Here is a 25053-nt window from a genome sequence, read left to right on the forward strand (position 1 = left end):
TAAAAAAAAAAAAAAAAAAAGTCTGTTCTCAATCTCAGCACTGGTGTCTGTTTTATATTGGCAGATCAGCAGATATTTAAAGCCATAGTATCGAAATCAGTATCAACTTAAAGAGCTCGATCAGTGCATCCCTAGTTGCACTAGTCTTGTCTAGGTTTTAAGTTTCCATGGAAACAAGGTAGATGCTGAAGAGATTCACTAAAACTTAATAGAAGATTTGCAGAATATGCTTAGTTAGTACACATACTACATGCCAATTCATTTTAAAAGGTTGCAAAATGTGAAACTTAACAAATTAGTGTTTTTTCTGCCCATGAATGTTTAGCTCTCATCACAAACACATGTCCTGCACAATGCTGCCTCATGACCCCTCCCCCTTCCCCTCTGATATCTGAGTCACAGCTAACACACAATGTATTTTGGCGCTACAAATCCAGCTTTAGGCTACAGACACTTCTGCACCAAATTTCTCCATGTGGTTGATTGAGATGCAGCATCCAAGTCTTCCACTCCCCAATTACTGAAGACACTAGTGGCTTTCAGCATAACACTTTAATACACATTGTACAGTCACCTGCCTGAGTGAGGGCTCAGTTAGGATTCATGACTTATTATTCATAAAGGTGTTATTAAAGTAGAAAAATAATGTAAATCACGACATCTTATTAACGTGATTTGCTACAGCTTTTCCCTGCATGTTTTGACAAGATCAGGGAAAGAAGTGCATGTTCTATGTGTGTACCTCAGTGTAGCACATGTAGACAGGGCTAGACAGGGGCCTTTTTACACATTCAGGTCCATCGATCCATTTAATTCAGTTTATCCAGGGCTGGGTCGCGGGGGCAACAGTGTAAACAGGGACTCCCAGACTTCCCTCACCCTAGACATTTCCTCTAGCTGCACCGGGTCTGGGACCCCAAGGTGTTCTGAGGCCTATCGAGAGACATCCCTCTTCCAAGGTCGTCCCCAGGGCCTCTTCCTTGTGGGACATGCCCGGCACACCACCCCTAACTGAGCCCTCACTCAGGCAGGTAACTGTACAATGTGTATTTAAGTGTTATGCTGAAAGCCACTAGTGTCTTCAGTAATTGGGGAGTGGAAGACTTGGATGCTACACCTCATTCATCCAGGAGGCATCCGGAACAGATGCCCAAGCCACTTCAGCGGGCTCCTCTTGACATGGAAGAGCAGCGGCTCTACTCCGAGCTCATCCCGTGTGACTCAGCTCTTCACCCTATCTCTAAGAGATAGAGATACATTCAAGTCAAGTTACCTTTTTATTTCTCTATTTATTTCAACTAATATTTCTCTTATGCAATTTACAGAATAAAATAAAATCCATCAAAAGTCAAGAAGACTCCTGTAAAAAAAAAGGAAATGTATAGATTTTGTATAGCCCATTAGGTTCAGATAAAAGTTGTCTCCATTTTCAACCCCCTCAGTATCGGTATGGAGCTCCAAAAGTTCATATTAGACCGGCCCTTCTTGAGATTCTTGAGACTTAACCTCGACCAGTTGCTCTAGCTTTATGAGATAAATATTCTCCTATCAAAGGCTAAGAAGAGCTGTCCAAAGACCTGTTGTAATAGATGCAAGATAAATACAAATAAAAGTCTATATATTTTATATGTTAATTAGATTGAAGTTTCATTAAAGGCAGAGAAGCCCTGGTCCAGGATAGAGAATACTCATAATCAAATCATAATGATAAATGTTTCTGCAGAAACCTATGGTAGATATACATGCTTAAGTTTGTATTTGCCTCTTCATGAACACATCCTTTCAATTGTAAAGGAGAGGAGTAAACAGAATATCAGAGTAAAAGTGTCTTCAAACTTCAAAAACTTGTACAAAAGATAAAATGCTTTACTGTGGAAGAGTAAATATGTGTAAGACTGTTTTAGAGGTACGTATGCATATAATATGACTTGATGGATAAAATGTTGATTTTTATAACCAATTACATATACCGAGGCTATGTTGTCCACATTGGTTTATCTTCTAAAACAATATATTGGCAAAATAGTGTATGTATAGGCCCACTGCTATTTTAAGTGCTTACCCCCACAGTGCAAGTGAGTGGCCCATGTGACTTCAGCCTGATCACTGCAGAGCACTATGCGTCATGTGACTGCTGTATGTCATTGTAACACACAACTATTCTCATTACATAATATAGTATAACTCAATTCAGTATCATATGAACAATTTTAAACCTTTGAAAATTATTGAATAGTATAAGACAATAAGTACAGTAGTTTTTACAGTATATAATATTATCTACTGTAAAACCTATTGTACTTATTTACATTAGAGCAGTGAGTGAATGGACCTGGTCAGCTGAGTAAAAATAAACCTGCAGGCTCTATACACCTCTAAATATAAAGTAAATGCAATGCTGTTTATTGTGGCCTATGCATTTTTGACCCTTGAACCACCCGGGACATCCACTTTTACAAATTAGCACGTCCAGAATCTCACAATGGGGTCTTGCCAACAGTTCAACAGTTGTCGGTTTGATCCTCAGCGGCAGCATCTTAAACCTTAGGTCAGACGTAAAATGATCTGCAGGGACAGGGGTAGAGCCTGGTCCAGTTTTCCTCCCTCTACTGCAGTAAGTCCCAGCAGGTGGGGGATTAAACCGACACCCCCCATTAACACGGACCTAGGGAGAAGGCAGTCTCTTTTAAGTCCTCCAACCTGTCACTATGTCTGCTCGCAGGAATTGTGGCTTTAGGTTTGAAGCCAGCTCAGGAAGTCTCACAACAGCGGAAATATTAATGCCAAAACAAATGTATAAAGTTTTGATGTCATTGTTTCCAGCTGTCCTATGGAATAAATATACATCCAGTAGGTCCTGTTACTATGACAACTATTGGCAAATGGTACAACCACACAGCTCAAGTTCTTGGAATGAAAAATACAGTATCCTACAGCTTAAATCAGCGTAAGATTTCTGGTGGTGGGCATGCCACCTGCATGACTCCATGGAGATTGAAAGTTAAAGCCAAAATTACAACATTCTCCATAGAGGTAGATCAGCTTTATGCCATTCTGTTATTCTGGTCTGTTCCATCTCCATGGAGACAAGTAGTAACCTTTAAATTTGATGAATAAGATTTCAGACTCTAAACTAACACTTTGTGGCACTTCAGTCCATAGTCTACTGGCTAATAGTCACATGGGACACAAAGAAGAAGATCATATTCCCAGTCAGTGACTAGTTTTCCCTCATTCATTACGGGGCTTACGTTTCAAAAATAACCCGCAATAGGTGAAATAACGCAAAGTAGAACGCTTCATTTTTTACAATTATTATATATATTTTAAGGCTGTACGCTTCATACACTTTTCTCAGACAGGCATTAACGTTTTCTCACATTTCACTCGTTTAAACACAAGTTTAAAACTTTGTAGATTTTAAAAAATAAGCACAGTATTATAGAACGAAATCAAATACTATACTGTATTCTAAAACTGACAAAGGTTCCATAAAGCTATTTAGCTTTTGTGCGAATGATGTTGGTATCCAGCATAATGTTCTTTTTCCTGCGATCACTGATCCACAAAGCTAAAGCAGACTCCATCCTTGTTGTGAGCAGTTACAATCCTTTTTGCATCGTTCAAACTGTAACCCTAATATATTGTTCTCACTAGTCTCTTGAGGCTGTGGATATGGCGGGTTACAGTTAGATTTAATATGATGTATTTTCTTGCTGTCTTCCTTGCTTAAATAGACCAACACAGCAGGACAGTTACAGCTCGTCTTTATTCAACAACTTAACTCATCTCATCTCGTGCGCGCCCTATGCGCGTTCACTCGTTACATTTTTCTCAGTGCGCTCCTCAAATACGCTGTACCACAACAATAAGTAGGAACCAATATTATTATGAAGAAAGTAAATAATGTATCCAACATAATATAATAAATAATATTCATTGTTAACAAAATAAGTACAAAGTAATAAACAAAATACTAATGACCCAAATAAATGTTACTACATAAAATAATATATGTCAAATAAATCAAAGGTTACATAAATTTGGCTGAACACATTCTGTACTGTACAGGAGATGCGGCATGTCCCTTAACCAGTCATAATGCATGCTTATGCACTGTAAAAAAACAAAACAAAAAAAAGTATGGAAAATTGCACACAAAAAATCTGCAAAACAGTGAGACTGTGATATAGCGAGGGACCACTGTACTTTGTTTTACAGTCCTTCTTTTCAATCAGAGCTTTAACAATTAGTTAATTGGTTAAATTTCTTAATTTTACTAATTAAAGTGACTGCGTACAGTACTGTTTATGACAACAGGTATTTAAACTTTGAAACTTGTCCCTATACAATTATCAAGGCTATGGAATTAATTAATAAATTACCCTGCTTTGTGAGATTGGCCCTGCATTAGCGTTATGCTATGTACTAAATGTAAACTTTATTAATGTGTTTAATGGGACTGTTTTTGTAGTAAAGCACGTATTGTATGTTCAAATAGAAACACATTTAAGAGACTTTGGCCCTTTATTTTGATATCGCTTAACTAAATGAATCCATTCACAGTTGTATGCTAAGATTACATGCACAGAAAGGATTTATTACAGAGTACATTTCTCATGCATTTGTTGCAGTGTGTGTAAATAATACGGTTTGTTTGTTTGTTTGAAAATATAATAATGTGTAACATTTTATGGACCAAAGAAAGTAGGGAATCTTTCTTTTTAAAGCACTGCTGTAGTAATTGAAGACATTGCGTTTCTCAGTGTTGGCTTTGGTCCATACACAAATCTGAGTCAAGTGACTCTCATTTACTTTAATGTTCTATCATACTATTGAATCTAATATTTCCTCTGTTACCACAGTTTTATGAAACAAATATAATTGAGCTTGTACAGGACTTAAGTCAGAGGGGTGGAGTTTATTATATATTCTATCAGTGCCTGTGTAGACTTTATTATAGCTATCTACTAGAAAAGATTATGAGAAGCAAATGTGAAAGGTATAGTTTTTTATGCTTTCCAATGCGAAACTTGTTTATACATACAGAGAGCGATAGACAGTACAGTATTCAGGAGCATACACTGAGTAATAGACACTTTTGTTTTTGATGAGTGCACGGCAACATTTTTGTACATTTTAATGCATATTAGACACCAGACACCACATCTCTCTTGGTGGACCAGGCTGATTTTTTTTTTTTTGAAACGGTAAACAGTAAAAAAAAAATGCAATGCTCAAAAACAACTGCTAACAACTGTAAGCTCTTTTTGTCAGTATAAGCAATGCAACTGTTTTCTAACGGCTTGTTTCCTGTTATGAAAAGCAAATCTTTCCTGTGACCATATTTTGAAAATCGCTTAATCAGCTGAAAAAAAAAACAAAAACATGTTGAACATTGTAAAGAGTCCATATCATTCTTGAGCGGCCTTAACAAAGTAAAGTCTGTGCATTTCCTCCGTCATCCAAGAGTCCATTGCAAAAAAAAAAAAAGTTGCTTCTTCAGCTCTGACAGGGTTGTGGCAAGTAACTGCCTTATGTCTGTCTGAAGGGAGGGCCTAACTACACTGAAACTAAGGTGTGAACTGTCACCTGAGTTATATTTATATTTTGTATAATCATTTATTCCCCAAATGAGTCATTAAACTCTTATTATCATACTCTGATTAGCCTATTTTCTTTGTTTTGGTTTGAGTCTGATGACTGAGTTGTAAAAGAGTGTCAAGTTGTAGCTTAAGCTTAGCGTTTTGACCCCCTGAAGGGTCAGTCAAACTAAATTGATGAGGTATCGGCACCAAGCTACACTGAAGAGACTGCCGCAGCTCCTCTTATGTAATCAAGTTGGCATTAAAGCTTAACTGAATTTGGATTGAAGACAGCCAGTGCTATTTTTTACTCTTAGTTTTGATACTGGAGTGTACCCAATGAAAATGTTTAAAAAGCATGGCAAATCAGACATGAAGACACCAACACAGACGGTTACTGACACAAGTACTGCTGTACTTTAAAAACGTGAAATTTACTAAAGTACAGAGCACTGTTGGAGGGTTTTAATAGGGTTTATTGTGATGACGAAGACCTTGTTATGCTGGGTTACACAGTGAGTGGGCTGGGTTAAGGGAAGGGGGGCGGGGCTCTCAGAGGCAGGCTGAGTGTGAAAGGGAGAGAAGGCAGAGAAGAGTAGTCTGCAAGCTTCAGAGCCTCAGAGCAAGTCAGGGAGAAGAGCTGCTGCCTCCAGCTCAACACCATCGCCAATGACTAAGGTTCTCTCTCTGGTTTAGACCATCTTCAAAAAAAAACAAAAAACAGGATTACTTCTGCAAATGGGATGGCACTGTCTAACGTCTGCGAGTGAGAGTCGAAAGCTCTCTTTATTTTCTCTTTTTCTGGTGACAGCAAAGAATCACCATGCATATCCTACAGCCGTATTGCATCAACAGGTTGGTGTGCTCATTTCTCCGTAACTCTTTGGTTTCAGTACAAAATGGTCCAAATGTCATCCTCTGCTGCACGTGTACCTTGGAAAGACTGATAGTTCCCCAGAGCTATTTTCATCTGCATTTTTGCTCATGCTTTTCCTAAACAAGCCACTGCTTGCAAGACGTAGTGGCATAGAATAGAGCTTTAATTTACTCACATGTTTGGTTTATCATTTATTTCAAAACTCAGAGATTGTGGTGCTTTGTGAGCTGATAAATGGGTGTAGAGTAAAGAAAATATCCTGTGATCAGCTGATGCTCTGATTGGCCTCGGGGCTTCCCATAAAATTGAAGTAATTTCATTAAACATGGCCCAATAAAAAACACATGACTAGTAGTATAATTTATGCTAACTTCATCAACATAACCTTCTTCCTGTCAGTGTTTTAGGGTAACAAATATTTTCACTGCCAATTACATTTTCCCCAGCAACCCATAATGTGTGGTAATTGTTAGTCATTTCAAACCTCGTCTGCTGGAGTATGTCCTCATTAATAAAGACATCTATCACATAGTATGTATTGGTTAATAACCTGATGCTTGCATAGTTAAGGCAGGCCTTGGGTTATTGCGATATTTCATGCCTGGAAACCATTTTAATATTTTTCCTTAAAATATTTCACTAGTTGGGAAGCCAGTATACTGTGAGCTGAGAAATGAATTGTTATTGTTTACTTACCAGAAAGGCTTTTGCAAGAGGAACATACTGTACAATTAACAACTGCATACATGTGCATGCATAACAATGTTATGACTAAAATGAAGCTCTACTTTATTTTTTACTCCTTTTGCAGTCTTAACTTTTTTTCCATATTCCACAAAATGTGAAATGCGCAGTAACAATGACCACAGTGAATTGCACATTTGCTTAACTTAACTTTAACTGAAATGCAGAACAATAGTCATTAAACACTAGTTTACCAGTTCTGTATAGAGCCTGAGTGTACAGTGCATGTATTAGATCAGTATTGTCCTACAGCATGGCATGGACTAGAGGATATCTACTCAGACATGCCTCCAGTGGTTAGGACATGTAATACAGGCATATGAGGAAAATGTCAGGGGTGAGAGATAGAGGAGCATAGAAAACTGTCATTGACATCCAACCTAGAAAATGGAAAAAAAAGGATGCTTATGATAAGACATTAAACCAATCTTTCGATTTACATAATTCCAAACAGTGAAATATCAGTCCCAAATATAGTCTAAAAATTAGAAGTGTTATTGGTTTTTTTTTGGTATTTATTGTTGTCAAAAATGTCTATTTGTGCCCATAAAGTCAGGACCTTTTGATTGGTTCTGTTGCAGTTTCCCTTTGCCATGTGCTCTGATATAAAATTAATATATTTTCTGAACCGTGAAAACAAGCATGAAGAGCACAGAGATTTTTTTTTTTTCTGTTGTGGCAAAGCAGAGTTGATTTGACAGCCCAAACTGTGAGGTGGAGAGAGGTAGAGAGTGGGGTTACAAAGGACGATAGGGAAGCCCATTATCTAACAGTATTAGTGGAAGTTTGGATCAGAGAGCACACCAGTTAGCCTGTCCACTAAAATTGCTATCTTGATATTTTCCGTCTCGTCTTTATGATTCAGCTAAATTCATCTGGAAATGGATATACTCAAGAATTATCATGCTTTATTGTAAAATATTAGCCTTTTAAAATTGATAGTTGCGAGATCAGCAAATGGTATAGCAAAGGTAAATGCCAAAACCAAATGAAAATGTGTAGGTGTGTCCAAATCTGACAGTAGAAACAAATCAGGATACAAAGCTTAAGGTGACAGGTGAAGAATCATGAATGAATTGGCAATATCTTCTGTTTATGTGTGTCAAAAAAGGCAAAAAAACAAAACAAAAAAAAACCCAACAATCACAGCTTTGTTTTATTTGCCATATAAGTATGGTTGAATATTTATTTTCTAATTTACCTTTACCTTCCTATAAAGATCATTGTCATAATCAAGATATTTACAGAATACCAACAGATGTCAGAATTTTTCTCATGATTTTTTTCATCTAAAACTTTCAAGAGTGAAGAGATTTACTTTTACAACTGAACAGCCTCCCTGCTACGTCCACTGGATGAATGGAAAGCCCCAAATGCTCTGATAGTATAATAGCTCACATCACATCCACAAGAGCCAGGGACACTTAAAACATGTCATCATAGGCAGCACTTTTGGCTCACGTGACTTCTACACTGAAGATGTAACAGAAAATAGGCTCAACAGGGTGCCAGTGTACCAGGGTACCCCAGTGTTCTTAATTACAGTGGATCTATAGATATTTGAATTCTCTTTTAAAGCTATCGTGTCTTGGTCTAGTCTTAGTATACTTGGACAGATGATACATAATGTGTGATAGTCTCTATAGCCTATTATTGGCTGACGGACCTTGGGATGAGATGTCTTTGTTCATTAATTTCATCAATCCATCCATTTCCTTCCGCTTATCCGGAGCCGGGTCACGGGGGCAGCAGTCTAAGCAGGGACTCCCAGACTTCCCTCACCCCGGACACGTCCTCCAACTCCTCCGGTGGGACCCCAAGGTGTTCCCAGGCCAGCTAAGAGACATAGTCCCTCCCTCCGTGTCCTAGGTCTTCCCCAGGGCCTCCTCCCGCTGGGATATGCCCAGAACACCTCCCTAGGGAGGCCTCCAGGAGGCATCCTGAGCAGATGCCTGAGCCACCTCAGCTGGCTCCTCTTGACATGTAGGAGCAGCAGCTCTACTCCAAGCACCTCCCGTGTGACCGAGCTCCTCACCCTATCCCTAAGGGTGCGCCTGGCCTCCATCCATCCATTTTCTTCCGCTTATCCGGAGCCGGGTCGCGGGGGCCGCAGTCTAAGCAGGGACTCCCAGACTTCTCTTCACCCCAGACATGTCCTCCAGCTCCTCCGGTGGGATCCCAAGGCGTTCCACAGGCCAACCGAGAGACATAGTCCCTCCAGCGTGTCCTGGGTCTTCCCCGGGGCCTCCGCCTGGTGGGACATGCCCAGAACACCTCCCTAGGGAGTCGTCCAGGAGGCATCCTGAGCAGATGCCCGAGCCACCTCAGCTGGCTCCTCTCAAATGTAGGAACAGTGGCTCTACTTCGAGCTCCTCCCGTGTGACTGAGCTCCTCACCCTATCCCTAAGGGTGCACCCAGCCACTCTGTGGAGGAAACCCATTTCGGCTGCTTGTATCCGCGATCTTGTCCTTTCGGTCATTACCCCGAGCTCATGACCATAGGTGAGGGTAGGAACGTAGATTGACCGGTAAATCGAGAGCTTCGCCTTCCGGCTGAGCTCCTTCTTCACCACAACGGACCAATACAGCGACCGCATCACTGCAGACGCTGCACCGATCCGCCTGTCAATCTCCCGCTCCATCCTTCCCTCACTCGTGAACAAGACCCCGAGATACTTGAACTCTTCCACTTGGGGCAAAGACTCACCACCCACCGGAGAGAGCAAACCACCTTTTTCCGGTCGAGAACCATGGCCTCGGATTTGGAGGAGCTGATTCTTATCCCAGCCACTTCACACTCGGCTGCAAACCGCCCCACAGTGCCTGCTGCAGGTCCTGGCTCAATGAAGCCATCAGGACAACATCATCTGCAAACAGCAGAGATGAGATCCTGTGGTTCCCGAACCAGACCCCCTCCAGCCCTTGGCTGCGCCTAGAAATTCTGTCCATAAATGTAATGAACAGAACCGGTGACAAAGGGCAACCCTGGCGGAGTCCACCATGCACCAGGAACAGGTCTGACTTACTGCCGGCAATGCGAACACAGCTCCTGCTCCGGTCATACAGGGACCGGACAGCCCTTAGCAAAGAGCCCCGGACCCCATACTGCCAGAGCACCCCCCAAAGGACACCACGAGGGACACGGTCGAATGCCTTCTCCAAAACAAAACACATGTGGACTGGTTAGGCAAACTCCCATGAACCCTTGAGGACCCGATGGAGAGTATAAAGCTGGTCCAGTGTTCCACGACCGGGACGAAAACCACACTGCTCCTCCTGAATCTGAGGTTCGACTATCGGTTGGATTCTCCTCTCCAGTACCCTGGAGTAGACCTTACCGGGAAGGCTGAGGAACGTGATTCCTCTGTAATTGGAACACACTCTCTGGTCCCCCTTCATATACCGAGGGACCACCACCCCGGTCTGCCACTCCAGTTGTACTGTCCCCGACCGCCACGCGATGTTGCAAAGACATGTCAGCCAAGACAGTCCCACTACATCCAGAGACTTGAGGTACTCGGGACGGATCTCGATGTTGACCACCCAACAACATCCCAAGTGGAGGTCAGCAGCTCTCCACCTGCACTGTAAACAGTGTTGGTGAAGCACTGCTTCCCCCTCCTGAGGCCTATGACGGTTTGCCAGAATTTCTTTGAGGCCGTCCGATAGTCCTCGTCCATGGCCTCCCCGAACTCATCCTAACCCCGAGTTTTTGCCTCTGCAACCGCACGAGCTGTGGCATGCTTGGCCCGCCTGTACTCATCGGCTGCCTCAGGAGTCCCACGAGCCAACAAGGCTCGATAGGACTTCTTCTTCAGCTTGACGGCATCCCTTACTTCCGGTGTCCACCACCGGGTTCGGGGAGTGCCGCCATGACAAACACCGCAGACCTTACGACCACAGCTACGAGCGGCCGCATCGACAATAGAGGTGGAGAACATGGCCCACTCGGAGTCCATGTCTCCAACCTCCCCCGGGATCAGGGAGAAGCTCTCCCGGAGGTGTGAGTTGAAGACCCCTCTGACAGAAGGCTCTGCCAGATGTTCCCAGCAGACACTCATGATGCGCTTGGGCCTGCCTGGTCTGTCCTACTTCCTCCTCCGCCAGCAGATCCAACTCACCACCAGGTGGTGATCAGTTGACAGCTCTGCCCCTCTCTTCACCTGAGTGTCAGATGACTCGACAAAGTCGATCATCGACCTCGCGACCAAGGGTGTCCTGGTGCCATGTGCACTGATGGACACCCTTGTGTTCGAACATGGTGTTTGTTATAGACAAACTGTGACTAGCACATTAGTCCAATGCTCAACCTCCCGCACAAGCTCAGGCTTCTTCCTGCCCCAGAGAGGTGACATTCCATGTCACCAGAGCTAGTCTCCATGTCCGGAGAAACGGTCGTCGAGGCCCCCGCCTTCGGCTGCCACCCAGATCTCTCTGCATCCGCCCCTCATGGCTCCTCCCGCAGGTCGTGGGTCCACGGGAGGACGGCCCCACATTCTTCCTTCGGGCTGGGCCCGGCCACCAGGCGTTCGAGCACCCACCCCAGGCCTGGCTCCAGGGCGGGGCCCCATATAACTAGCCTTATTGTTTTCCTCTTCATGTGGGGCTTCTGAACCGCTCTTATTCAGACCCGTCCCCCTGGACCTGTTTGCCATGGGTGACCCTACCAGGGGCATGAAGCCCCCGACAACACAGGATCATTCGGGTACTCAAACCCCTCCACCACGTTAAGGTGGCGGTTCAGGGAACCACAGGATTTCATTCATTTCAGAGTGTTATAATAGGAGAATACCAAGCCTGTATACGTCTGTTAATAATGTTTTAATAATGTCTATTAAAAATCCTAAACAACAACTACAGTAACTGTTACAGCCTGTAAGTTATGTTTTTAGTGCTTCGGTTGTACATTTTGCACAAACTTTTACAATAAACCTCATTTAACTTACAATAGTTTTGTTATTTAAAGCTTATCCAGATAAATCTCATCATGGTCCAACCTTGTGAAAAGGTGAAATTGGGTTCATGTTATTCAATGGTAATAATTCTTATTCATTTTGCTCCTTTGCTGCTCTTGTGTTGTCTGCAGGTGGCCCGATGTCCCCAAAAGAAAGAGGAAGAACAGCCAGTGTTCTGTGAAGAGCATGTCTGGTAAGGACTTGTCTGTTCCTCATTCAGCTCTGCCTTTCTGTGGCTTTGTCTCCACCTGAGTTGGCTGAAATGAGCTCGACCAGTCTGCCATAGAGTATATGAGGGATTAGGCCCCTACGGCCGCTCCCCACAGCTCACAATGATGTCGCTGCGGTCATTACTGTGATAATCTCACTCATTTCTCCTTCTTCTCTTCAGGCTTAGTGAAAAAGGCTATGTACAAGAGAGGACCTTTTCAGACACAAAGCAACAAAATTAACCATTTTGATGTTTGTGTTAATTCTAGTCATACATGAGGCATTTGGACACAGCTTGAATTTGTAATTGAAAAAAAAACCATAAAAGTGAGATGAAAATGAAAATTAGGAGCACGCTGAAGGGATTAAGGTAAGGTTAATGTCTAAGAAGATAAATAATGTGACAGAACACATCAGCACCATTTAAAAACAGCCCCTAATCTCCATGCAATGAGGCCGTCTAAACTCACAACCCATACTACATCCCAAGGGGAACATTAAAGCATGTGATGGCACAAGAAGAAAATCTTTATAGGCTTGAAAACTGACATTTGATTCACTCTAAACAAATCATGCACATCAAGCAATTAAAATAAATTTAAATAAAATGTTTATGTAATGTATACCGGTAGTTACACTATGTATAGTTCGCTAAAGACTACGGTCATTTAGACATACATCCATCCATTTTCTTCTGCTTATCCGGGGCCGGGTCGAGGGGGCAGCAGTCTAAGCAGGGACTCCCAGACTTCCCTCACCCCAGACATGTCTTCCAGCTCCTCCGGTGAGACCCCAAGGCGTTCCCAGGTCAGCCGAGAGACATAGTCCCTCCAGCGTGTCTTGGGTCTTCCCCTGGGCCTCCTCCCGGTGGGACATGCTCAGAACACCTCCCTAGGGAGGCGTCCAGGCGGCATCCTCGTCACGTCATTTAGACAATGTTGCAATAATGGTTGAATAGATTAAGTTCTTTTGGTTTCACATTTGCTAAATCTTTGGTCTATTTTATTGTTGTTGTTACTGTCCAGTAGATTGTAAGATGGCTTCACTGTGATTACACGAATGACAGCAGTGGCAGAGTGAATGGAGGTCTGGTGGAGAACAAAGCCCGTCCCTTGTGCTTCTGAGTCAGTGTGGCATCTTAAAAGTCACATACAACTAGACCTTAATCTAGACTTAAGAGCGTCCTCTAAATAACTTTAATTTTGATAACAAAACTAGCTAATGTTATTACAGTTGTTGATGGATATATTTTGGTTGGGTTAGGGTGCCAGGACAGTTGTAGGGCATTTAACACATAAGAAAATTGACAGATACAGAACCCTGTACTTATACTGGCATACTAAACACTCAAATAAGGCTGGAACATGTTTTTGAAGTTTGAAAATGTAAATTATATGTGCATTTGTTTTGGTTGTAAATATATATTGATTGCATTTTGATAAAGATCTGCAGCCTATTAAACTCGCATAAACAATTGTATTTTAAGTATATAGCATGTGAAGTGTATGTTCTGCAATGAAGGTATGCTGAAAAAGTATTCCGATTGTGCCCCCCTTCTCTGCTACCTTCACATGAGCAGTATCGACACAGTACACAAGTCATGTGTCACAGTCACAGTGTTTGGGGCTCCACTTTGATAACTGAGCTCCTCTCCCTCCTGTGCCTTCATCCCCTTGGTTCTGCTTCTACACACTCACCCCTCTGTCCCTCCTCATCCTCCTGCTCCTATAGCTCTTAGTGTCTCTGTTGCAGGGTATATCCCCAGCTACCTGGAGAAGGATGAGCCCTGTGTAGTGTGTGGGGACAAAGCCACTGGATATCACTACCGCTGTATCACCTGTGAAGGCTGCAAGGTACACTGTACTTGCTACTCTTGTAGTGTAAGGAGAGGTTATTCAATTCATTTGTTGGCTATATTGTAGGACTGGATAAAAAAAATAATAATAATCACATTGACTGAAACAAATAACTGAAACATTACTGAAAACAAATTAAGTCTTCAATATTAATCTCCTGAACATAAACAATACAGACTTTTAATCATTACCATTAATCACAAAAATAGTCAAATTCCATTCTCCAGTGTCTAAACTTTGTTCCAGCCCAATACTTTTAGTGACAGTTGATTGGCTGTAGACCTCTCACTTAAAAAAGCCCAATCTTGATCTCAGTTAAAATCTATTAAATTGCACTGTCCTATTATATTGTGTTTACAATAATTTGTTAACATTTTGCCGCAAAGTCAACCATAACTATTCCATAACAGTATGTACTTTTTCCACTTTTATTTGGGGCCCAAAACATCCTCTAATAACACATGGCATGATGCCATTAATTGATTATATGTTTTGTTGATAAATATTGATTATTTTAATTGATTATTATGATTTGAGAGGCACTGCTGGAAAAGGAGGTGTAATCCTGTGGCTGGAGAGTGGTAGTACTGTATTATACTCATATGAGTATCTTAAGATGAAGAGGTCATCACAGAGGTAGTCTTTTTTTCACATGCTGAGCCAGAAGCTTTGTTTGACTGTCAAGTGTGTTTACAACAACCTATATAGCAGTACAACAACAAATACTAAAACTAAAACACTAAACCTGCTCTATGTGGTCACAGTAGAATACATCAATTACAGATGTAGTGATGACCTTAAGTAATGAAAGTGGGATGCTGATTATCTGGGAATGGGGTCTGTCTCACACTAAATGTCACTTGTGATGGTTCATTCAGTTTGGAGAAACCAAACAAACTCTGTGCTGCTGCTACTGCTGATGTTATCAAAAATAGAGCTGATAAGAGCCTCGTGCTGTTGGCTTCTATGCATATGCAATATTAGATATTCTATGGTTGTCCACAAAACAAATATAGTTAATTTTGGATAGATTTACTACCCCGATATTTGTTTAGATAAGTAAATAATGTTGGACAGATGCAATTTGATTTCACTCAAAGTTCAGCAGAGTTGTGCTGGTGCATTATCTAACCATTCTTGACAATATTGGACCAGTTAATTTGTTTTCAGCTAATCAAAGAGCATTCACTTGTCAAATCTATTTATATATTCTATATCTAATACATGTTTTTTTTTTCTGTTTGTACCATGGCTCAAGATTCCTTCTTTATTATTCTGTCTCAGGGTTTCTTTCGCAGGACTATTCAGAAGAATCTTCACCCTTCCTACTCGTGTAAATATGAAGGCTGCTGCATCATTGACAAGATCACTCGAAACCAGTGCCAGCTGTGCCGCTTCAAGAAGTGTATCTCTGTGGGCATGGCAATGGACTGTGAGTCACACAACACAGTGCACACTAATACTTTTAAAATGTTTTAATGGTGAGAACAAGACAGCATTCATTCTGACGACATCACCAAACACAGCCACAAAAGACGAAGGAAGTGGAATTATGTTTTCACAATGGCTTCAGAAAGTGGTGCTATTATTCAACCCCAAAGACGGGACTGTTCTAATTTGAAAGGACTGCAAAAAAATTATATTTTGTGTAGCTAATCCTTACAATTTAACAAATCAACACCATAAAATACTGAACAAAATAAACAATAAAAACAGTGTTTATTCAAAAGAAGATATAAAAACAAAGACAAAACCAGTTGTGGACATGTTGAAAAAAACTAAATGATGTCACTGCTTGGCCACAGTCCTCTCTCTACCTCTCAATCTCTCCAGCATCCCCTCCACCATCCCTTCCTGTCGTTCTTTAATCTAATGCTCAGTTTGGGGATCATGGCTGCCTTCATTGCTGGAGCTAAAAATCCCATCATGTGTAATGTTTTTCACATGATGTTTTCAGTGGTGCTGGATGACTCGAAGCGTGTGGCCAAGCGGCGGCTGATAGAGCAGAACCGTGAGAAGAGGAAGAAGGAGGAGATGGTGCGAATGTTGCAGCTGAGGCCGGAGCCTGATAGCTCAGAGTGGGAGCTCATCAGGATGGTCACCGAAGCCCACAAGAATACCAACGCACAGGGCTCCAGCTGGAAACAGAAACGCAAGTTCATGGTACACAAAACACCATGCTCGCTCACAAATACAGAATGCATACAATACATTATACGATGCTCTCCACTTATAATGGCACACAAAGACTGCTATTTCATTGGAGGATAATAGATAGTTTAAAATGAATAACTGAATGAAAAGTGTGGCCTTCAAAATATTATTTGGAAGGAGAACAAATTGTCAGCTTTAATGCATTGTTCAGAAAATATAAAATGGAGACCTAATTTACACTTAAACTTGGCTTTGTGGCTATATAATTGTAAAGGTTAAAGTTAAAGTAAACTATTGGGAAATGCTTTCTCTGCATTTGACCCTTCAACCTGTTCTGTTGGGATAACTGGTCTGCCAGAGCTTGAGCTAGGCTGGAAGATTTCATTTATGTTGATGGACCAGCTTGTATATTGCAAAGTCAAGCATATATGGACTATAGATGGACATCAGTCTATGACATGTATATTGGTGATTTTAAATATATACACCTAAAAGTCTCATCCTGGATTAACTGAAAAAAATGTGTACGGTTCTCCCATTAGATGATTGTTCAATGCCCAGCCATGTTACGTGGCCTAAAGAAAAAGATCAGCTGACTATCTGAATATACTGAAGACTTTTCTCAGTTATCTGACATGCTTATGCACGATACAAGAGCTTTCTTCTTGGACAGATTTCTGCTCTCCAAGAAGCAATGAGCGATCAACAAGCCATCTACATCCTGTGTGCTTTGTTCTTCCTTTTTGCATTAACATGGCAACAATGGATGAAAAAAAAATTCATCAAATTAAACTATTATTTTATCTTCCATGGATGCAAGTTATGACCTGTGGAATAAAGTTTAAAAACTGTTCAAGGCCGGCGTATGAAAGCACACTCTTCAACTGGTTATGCAATATTTAAAAACAAAGACAATCAATCAAGGCTTTCTTTTACTCATCTCCACATTAATTCTGTGTGAAATGTAGCCCCTTCTTTCAAGTAACTTGTTACTCTCAAATCATGCCCAAGGTTTCTGCTGCTTCAGATTCTCGAGCACATAAAAGCCAGTCCTTGTTTTCTATTTTGCAGCTGTTGCCATGTCTGAGCTCATGTGTGTACGCTTTACCTTGGCACTAAGGTCAGGTGACTGTTTCCCAGCAACTTACTCACAAAGGGGACAGAATGTTGTACAGTGTATTTGAAGCGCTGTTGAAAATGTGCTTGTGGGAAGGACACCCCTGAGAAAACACACTGTTTTGGGAACATGTGACTGGGCTGACAGAACCAATCACAGCACTGCACCAGGATGGCTTTAATGTTGCAGTCTTTTGATGAACCTCAGTTTTCCCTCGGGCGATCGAATGAAGCGCCTGTGCTGATGTTTGGCCCCAAGCTGTTTCCTGCCTGTCACAGCAAAAGTTCATTTCATCATAACTGCTTTGAAATGTGCCACAAATAAGAACCACCTTTGCCAGATCTGTCAAGTTACCTTTGTAAACCACAGCCCAAGCAAAAATTATCCCATTCTTTCCTACAACCATGTGCATTCATTTTGCAGTGGATTCAAATTGGTTCCAGGCTGTTAGCTCAGACTTCACGTTAGATGGTATTTTTAGAAAACTGTGAACTGTGTGAGACATCAGGCTTTAGTTCTCCACAATCTCAGTGGAGAAAATGAAGTGCTTTTTCAACATCATCATTTTTTTTAATGTTCTGCGAAGTTGAGTTCATTCAGAAATAAATTAAGCAAAAAGAAAAGGGTTCTTGGCCAAGGCTGAAAAAGAGTAAAATGTAAAAATGTAGTAGCCTGATAGTTGCGTGGTCTGAGCCAGGCAAATCTAAATTCCCTCCACTCTTCACCCTCATTACTGTTCTTTGAAATTAAATTTAAAGATTTTACTTACTACTTACTTCAGTCCTCTTGAATTAATGATTCAAGAGGACTAATCACATGAATCACATTATTAACCACTTGTTGTGTTGTTGTCTGCAGCCAGATGACATTGGCCAGGGGTCCATGGTGCCCACCTCTGATGGGGATAAGGTGGACCTGGAAGCTTTCAGTGAGTTCACCAAGATCGTGACACCGGCAATCACCCGTGTGGTAGACTTCGCCAAGAAGCTCCCTATGTTTTCTGAGGTAGGTTTGTCTGCTCCTTTCAACACACTGTGAGGGGAAAATGAATGACAAGTTGAAGTCAGAATGTTTATTTCTATTAAAATGACTCTCACAGCCAACACTGGCTACATTTACATGTCTAGTAATATGATAACTGGTAAGAACTGATTATTGGCATATGCTCACTTCTTACATATTTTATGTATCAATGAAATCAGATCACATCAGAATTCACATATATCGTATCTTTACATACTATTTTAACAACTTTTAGAACTCCAGAAATGATTGCATTATTGGTAATTAGGTATATATACCCACTGTGCATTTTGTTAATTTTTGAATTTTTGTTTAAATATGTCATTATAAAATGTCTAATACTTGGCTCATCTTAACGCAGCTTTAAGCTCTAAATTCTGAAAAGTGGGGGAAAATCAAAGTTGAGAGTCAATTATTTCATTATAAAAAACTGTAGTGTATCACAGTATTGGCTGCTAATAGCAACAGTAATGACGTTATGGTCTTATTAGCCGCACTTCATTGAACTCCATTAACCTGCCAACTCCTGTGCCAACTCGTTAACAAGCACTGTTCACTGGGTACTTCCTGTTTCTGCAGCCGACATTACATCAAACAGTCATTAGCCCGCTCCTGCTTAAGTTCCCCCTCGTTAGCATGTCTCTCACTTGCAGCTAATCCACCGTCAGTGCCTCTCTCCTTAGTGCAGAAGTGTGCGTTGTATCGCCATGTATTTTGCAGAGGCTTGACGCTTACATAAAGCATGTCAAGAGACCAGGATCAGAGAGGAAGGGATCTCGAGCCCTCTCTGATTGCCAGTGAAAATGATGAAACACTAGCTGAACCTTAAGGGAAAGAAGAGCCACGTGCTGCACATCTCAACATTCATTATTCTGTCATGTTTTATGTATAAGTATTGACTGGGAGTATGATATTTAAAGCTGTCAAATCAATGACTTTAAAATATTTTTAGCAAAGTTTGTTTAGCCTTTTTCTTGCACTTTATTTAACTAGTTAGTAGCATATTGGTAGCACATTTATCTTTATCTCTCAAAGTAACACTGTGCAACTTTCTGGAGGTAGCATATCACCTCCATAGAAACATCGTCATAGAAACAAGCAAGTTTTGTGGTGAGGCAAGCCCGCTCACATAAAGGAGTAATGTTTTTCTTCATTTTTCATTGCAAGAAAAACACCTACAATGAAAAATAAACTTGCTTTTATTGATTTATTTATTTTTTTGACTATAAATATAGCTATACTAGTTCTTAGTCCTCCTAACACGTCTGGCCCAACAGGTCGGCCTTCACTTACCTGTGCTGCAGTGGTTTAGATCATATTTAACAGATAGGACTTTCTCTGTTATGATTGATGACCTCTCCTCCTCCTCAGCCCCTCTGATCTCTGGTGTGCCACAGGGATCCATTTTAGGCCCTGTTTTATTTTCTCTGTACATGTTGCCCTTAGACGCAGTTATTTCAAATCACAATGTGTTCCATCTGTATGCAGATGATTTACAAATCTACCTGCCAGTTGTTCCTAATTCCTCTGACAGTTTGGAATCCATCAACAGATGTCTAGATGATATTGAACTGTGGCTGTCCCAGAATTTTCTCTGCTTGAATGAGGACAAAACAGAATGTATTTTGTTTGGAACATCCAACTTGCCCAGTATCTCAGCTCCTCGTCTTATTGCTCTGGGCTCCCACTTTAATCATGTTGTCAAAAACTTGGGGGTGAAATTGGACAGCGGTCTAAAATTTGACAAACAAATAGACTCGGTGGTCAGAGCAAGCTTTTTTCAGCTGGCGAAAGTCAAACCTTTCTTGAGCCGTGGTGACCTGGAGAAAGCCATCCACGCCTTTGTTAGTTCCTGCATAGACTATTGTAACGCTCTCTATGTGGGGATTAACCAAGCTGGTCTTCACCGTTTACAGCTCCTGCAAAATGCTACAGCTCGCCTGCTCACTAACAGTCGCAAACATGACCATATCACCCCTGTCCTCTACTCCTTGCACTGGCTCCCGTGTGATGTTTGTTTTTAATGCGCTCAATGGCCTTGCACCTTCTGATCTGTGTGACATTTTGACCCCTCACCAACCCAGCAGAGCTCTACAATCTACTGGGCAACATCTGCTGGAGGTCCCCTGGTCCCTGTGCAAACAGTGGGGCGATCGTTCTTTTGCAGTGGGCGGTCAAAAACTCTGGAACTCGTTGCCCATTGAGTTGCTCTCCATCTCTGACCTGCCTCTGTTTAAAGCCAAACTTAAAACTTATTTATTTAGAATGGCTTTTAACACTTAGTCCTGTGACACTTTCTTTATTTTACTGGTGTAATGTGCGCTGTTGATTTGTTTGATGTTTATTGTTTTTAATCGTGTTTTTAATGTTGTACAGCACTTTGGGCAGCTTTGGTTGTTGGAAGGTGCTATAGAAATAAAGTTTGATTGATTGATTGATCAGCTTTTTTTTTAAGTTAAAACAAATCTTTTGTGCTCGTAGTCACAAAATGTTGCAGACTATGAATGCCAAATAAAATCTCGTTCGGAAGAGTCTGATGCCACAGTCACAGGGAGGAGCCCTCCTACCGACTACCTCCAGGAGCTAAAATGCATTGCCCAGCAAACTGGAAAGCCTTTTGAAGAAATCTTGAAAGGAGCCATGAACCAAATAAGTGAGCATTTGGCAGCATCTGGAGGAGATGAAGATGAAAATGATAATGAGGTTGTTGTTATTATCCTCCCAAATGCCCAAATCGTCCTCCATTGACCAATTAGGCAAACCTGCACCTCATCCCAATGCCTCTGTCTGGCTGGGATCAAGGGTGTCACTCACAGGACATGACCTGAACCCCCTTGAAAAACAGCTAGTGGAGCACATTGTGAGAAAAGATGACATCAGTATTCAATCTCTGTCCCCAATTCGGCTCTGTACATTTTCTGTAAGAAGCCCGAAACCCAGCAATGTGGCAGACTATGACTCATGGCGCTCCCATATCAAACTCCTGCGTCCTTATCCCAACTTGTCACAACTGCATGTCACAAGGCAAATTCTGAAAGGTTTACTCCTTCCAGCTGCAGATCTTGTTAAAGGCTTGGGACCCAACTCATTGCACCACATTTATTCAAGGGCTGGATTCAGCTTTTGCCACAGTTCAAGACAGAGAAGAGCTCTTTGCGCAGTTCCTCGTGACACTTCAAGATCACGGATAGCGACTGTCCTCCTACTTGCAAAGGCAACTTGCAACTGACACTGCCATGTGGCGGAATCCCAGCAGCAGACAATGACAAACATCTATTAAAGGAGTTTTGTAGAGGATGTTAGGATAATGCAGTTATTACCAAGCTACAGGTGGAACAGAAACAAGACGATCCACCCACCTTCTCTGAGCTTTTATTTCTGTTCTCTGTACTGAAGAGAACAGACAGTTGGCCAAAGAGTCTCTAATGAAAAAACATATTTCTGTCATAGTTCTACCTGTTTGCTTGTTTTTTTTCCTCAGTCCGGCTCCGTTTTTCAGCCTGTTCCGGCCCTTCTTTTGTTACCTCCCTGGTTTCCCAGCAGCTGCCTCTCATTGTGCTAATCAGCTCAGGGTAGCCTATATATACTGCTTCTGTTCAGTTAGTTCTTGCTAGATTGTTGACTAGACAAGAGCAACTTTCAAGCTCCTCTGATATACTCTGTTGTTTGCATTTCTGCAATTCTGTACCTGCATTTATATCTGTTGGAGTTACCTGTTCCTGAGTTTATTGGTCCAGCCTGTTTCCCCATTTGAATCCCCAGTGTGGAAGAGTTTTTCGTTGACATTAAATAAGACTTTATTCCTCAATTGTTTAGTCCCTGATTTAGCATATTCTGAATTACCTGCTTAAAGGACACTTTCTGTTGAGACATTTGACGGTTCACTTCGTGTTGCATTTGAGTCCAGTTTACCGGTGTGACAATTTCATCAAAATAACTGTGCCAAACACTGTGCCAACCTGCAGTCTCAAAGTGCCTGTTCCTGTAACCATCCCAACACAAGCATAATTGAAGATCTCAAGAAGCAAATAATAAAACTGCAAAGCCAGATTTCTGCCCTATTGGCCAAGAAAGCAGCTTCTGCCACCACAGATTACTGACAGATCAAGCAGAAGCCAAAAGCACATGGTTCCAGTAAGCCCAAGCCAGGGTTTTGTGTGGCAAAGATGGACATATTGCCCCTGCCTGCACAAACACAGCCAATCCCAGCCTTGTTTACAGTAAATGCCGACAACTGAGACAAAAGCAGTAGTCATGGGAAGCCAAGAATCAAAAACCGTTAAACTAGATGCAGCTTCTTCTGGGGGACAGGCAGAAGCCGTTATGAATCATTGTCCCATTTCCTGCCACACCATCCACTGCCCAAAGGTCTAATTGGGACAAGGAGTACTGGTCAAGTCAAAAACAAAGATTCACATTTTCACTTGATGGTGTTTGCCCCTACTTTGGAAGAGCACAAAGAGAGGCTGATGAAGGTGCTGCGCTGACTGAGAGAATTTGGCCTCACACTGTCTGTGGAGAAATGTGTTTTTCCAAACATCAGCGCGGTATCTTGTGCATGTGGTGTCACGGAATGGAGTTGAAACAGATCCTGACAAGATGGCTACATTAACATCCTGGACGGTAACCAAAAATCTCAAGGACTTACGCTCATTCCCTTGCTTTGCTGGTTATTACTGATGGTTTGTCAAGGACTACTTGTCTATTGTCAAGCCCCTGAATCAGTTGACTTCAGGCTACCCACCAAGCCAGAAAAAATTGAAGGTGTCAGTAAAAACACAGAACTACATTAATCCATAAGAGCCTTTTGGATGGCGCTGGACCACTGTATGCCAAAACGCCTTTGAGACAATTATCCAAAAGCTCACTTCAGCTCCTGTCCTTGTCTTTGCGGATGCCAGCAAACCATACATTCTCCATACAGATGCCAGCTGTACAGGACTTGGTGCTATATTATATTAAGAACAGGAAAGCAAGAACAGAGTGGTTACCTATGCAAGCAAAGGTCTGTCCCAAAGTTAATCCAGATACTCTACACATAAACTGGAATTCCTCGCACTCAAGTGGGCGGTGACTGAAAAGTTCAGTCACTATTTGCATGGCACCCATTTCATGGTGGTCACTGACCGTAACCCCCTGACCTACCTGTTGACCTCTGCAAAGCTTGATGCAACAAGTTTATCGATGGCTCTGTCCACCTACACGTTTAAGATCATCTACAGAGCAGGTAAGTACAATGCTGATGCGGATGGTCTCTCTCGCAGACCACATGCTGAGTTGCTAGATGACCGCTTGTCTCAGAAGGAGCGTGACGGATCTTAAGATTCACCCAACAGCACCTCGAAGACTCCATGTCTGTTTGTATCGACCAGTATGTTGTCCATACCCTTTGTGACCGACAGTTTGTATACAGTTCCAGTGCCGTCAACCATATTGCTGCTCTAATCCAGACCCTTTCCGTTGCTCATGACTTTCTATCACTGGAGCCAGATCGCACCAAGACTAAAGATGTACTTGTAATTACTGACCACATCACCTAGTACGCAGTCGCTGTCCCGACGCCCAATCAGAAAGCTAAGACTGTTGTTAAATGTTTGTGGGACAATTTTCTGGTGCACTATGGGATTCCTGAGAAGCTTCATAGTGATCAAGGACCTGATTTTGAGTACTAGACTATTAAAGAGCTATGCGAGATGGCTGACATCAACAAGATACGCAACCACCCCTTACCATCCTCGCATTAATCCTGTAGAGCGCTTTAACCGCACACTTTTGGACATGTTGGGAAGCACAAGCTTGCAGACCGATGGGAGTCAGAGGTATATGTTGTGACCAAGAGGGCTGGCAATCTTCCTGTTTACACCATCATGCCTGAGACCAAAGATCCAGACACTGCACACAGACCTACCTTGTGGCTTTCTATCTGCTCCAGTCAAGCCAGTCAAGAAGAAAATTACTCACTCGTCAACTCCAGTAAACGCATCCTCTGGAGATATTCCTGACAGCAGCAATGATGAAACCCTGTCAGAGGATGAACTGATGACTTCTGGTTTCTTTCCTTCCATCTCAGAGCCCATTAATTACACATCCATGATTGACCTACCTGCTTCAAGACCACATGCATGTCCAGTTTCTCCTGTGATCCAGCCTGGCCAGCAATCACAGTCTGATACGGAGGGGAAATGTCAGATCTGAAGTAGAACAAAATGCGATGATCTGAACCTGATCCCGAACCTGGTGCATCCCTGGCACCTGAAGAAAGCATTCTTTCTGACCCTGAATCTCTAGAGGCTGACCCTGAACTGTCAAGTCCAGAAACTGATCCACCAGCTTGACGTCCAATGAGAACACGCCATCCCCAGACCGCTTGCAATACGCAAGACTTGGTCATCCTTTGCTGCACAGCATTAAATCCTTATTTCATGGGTTGAGCACAGTTTTCACATACGCTTTCGAACTCAAAACTCCACCTGCCCTTGTCGGCAATCAAGCTGTCTGCCATCAGCCAGTCACAGGGTACAGGGATGTCCAT

General features: G+C 42.0%; 1 protein-coding gene across 2 annotated transcripts in view; it reads left to right on the forward strand.

Moving 5' to 3' along the window:
* LOC117375570 (thyroid hormone receptor alpha) overlaps positions 1-25053 on the forward strand; it is a 118797-nt gene that overhangs the window by 85180 nt on the left and 8564 nt on the right. The window contains exons 5-9 of one of the 2 annotated variants that reach the window (XM_033971898.2): positions 12293-12354; positions 14103-14224; positions 15512-15659; positions 16185-16390; positions 18357-18503. In XM_033971898.2, coding sequence (XP_033827789.1) covers positions 12293-12354; positions 14103-14224; positions 15512-15659; positions 16185-16390; positions 18357-18503 — 685 coding nt within the window. The remainder of the gene's footprint in view (positions 1-12292; positions 12355-14102; positions 14225-15511; positions 15660-16184; positions 16391-18356; positions 18504-25053) is intronic. The other variant, XM_033971899.2, reaches the window with a different exon arrangement.

Source organism: Periophthalmus magnuspinnatus, chromosome 8, assembly GCF_009829125.3.
Source record: "Periophthalmus magnuspinnatus isolate fPerMag1 chromosome 8, fPerMag1.2.pri, whole genome shotgun sequence".
Lineage (NCBI taxonomy): Eukaryota > Metazoa > Chordata > Actinopteri > Gobiiformes > Gobiidae > Periophthalmus > Periophthalmus magnuspinnatus.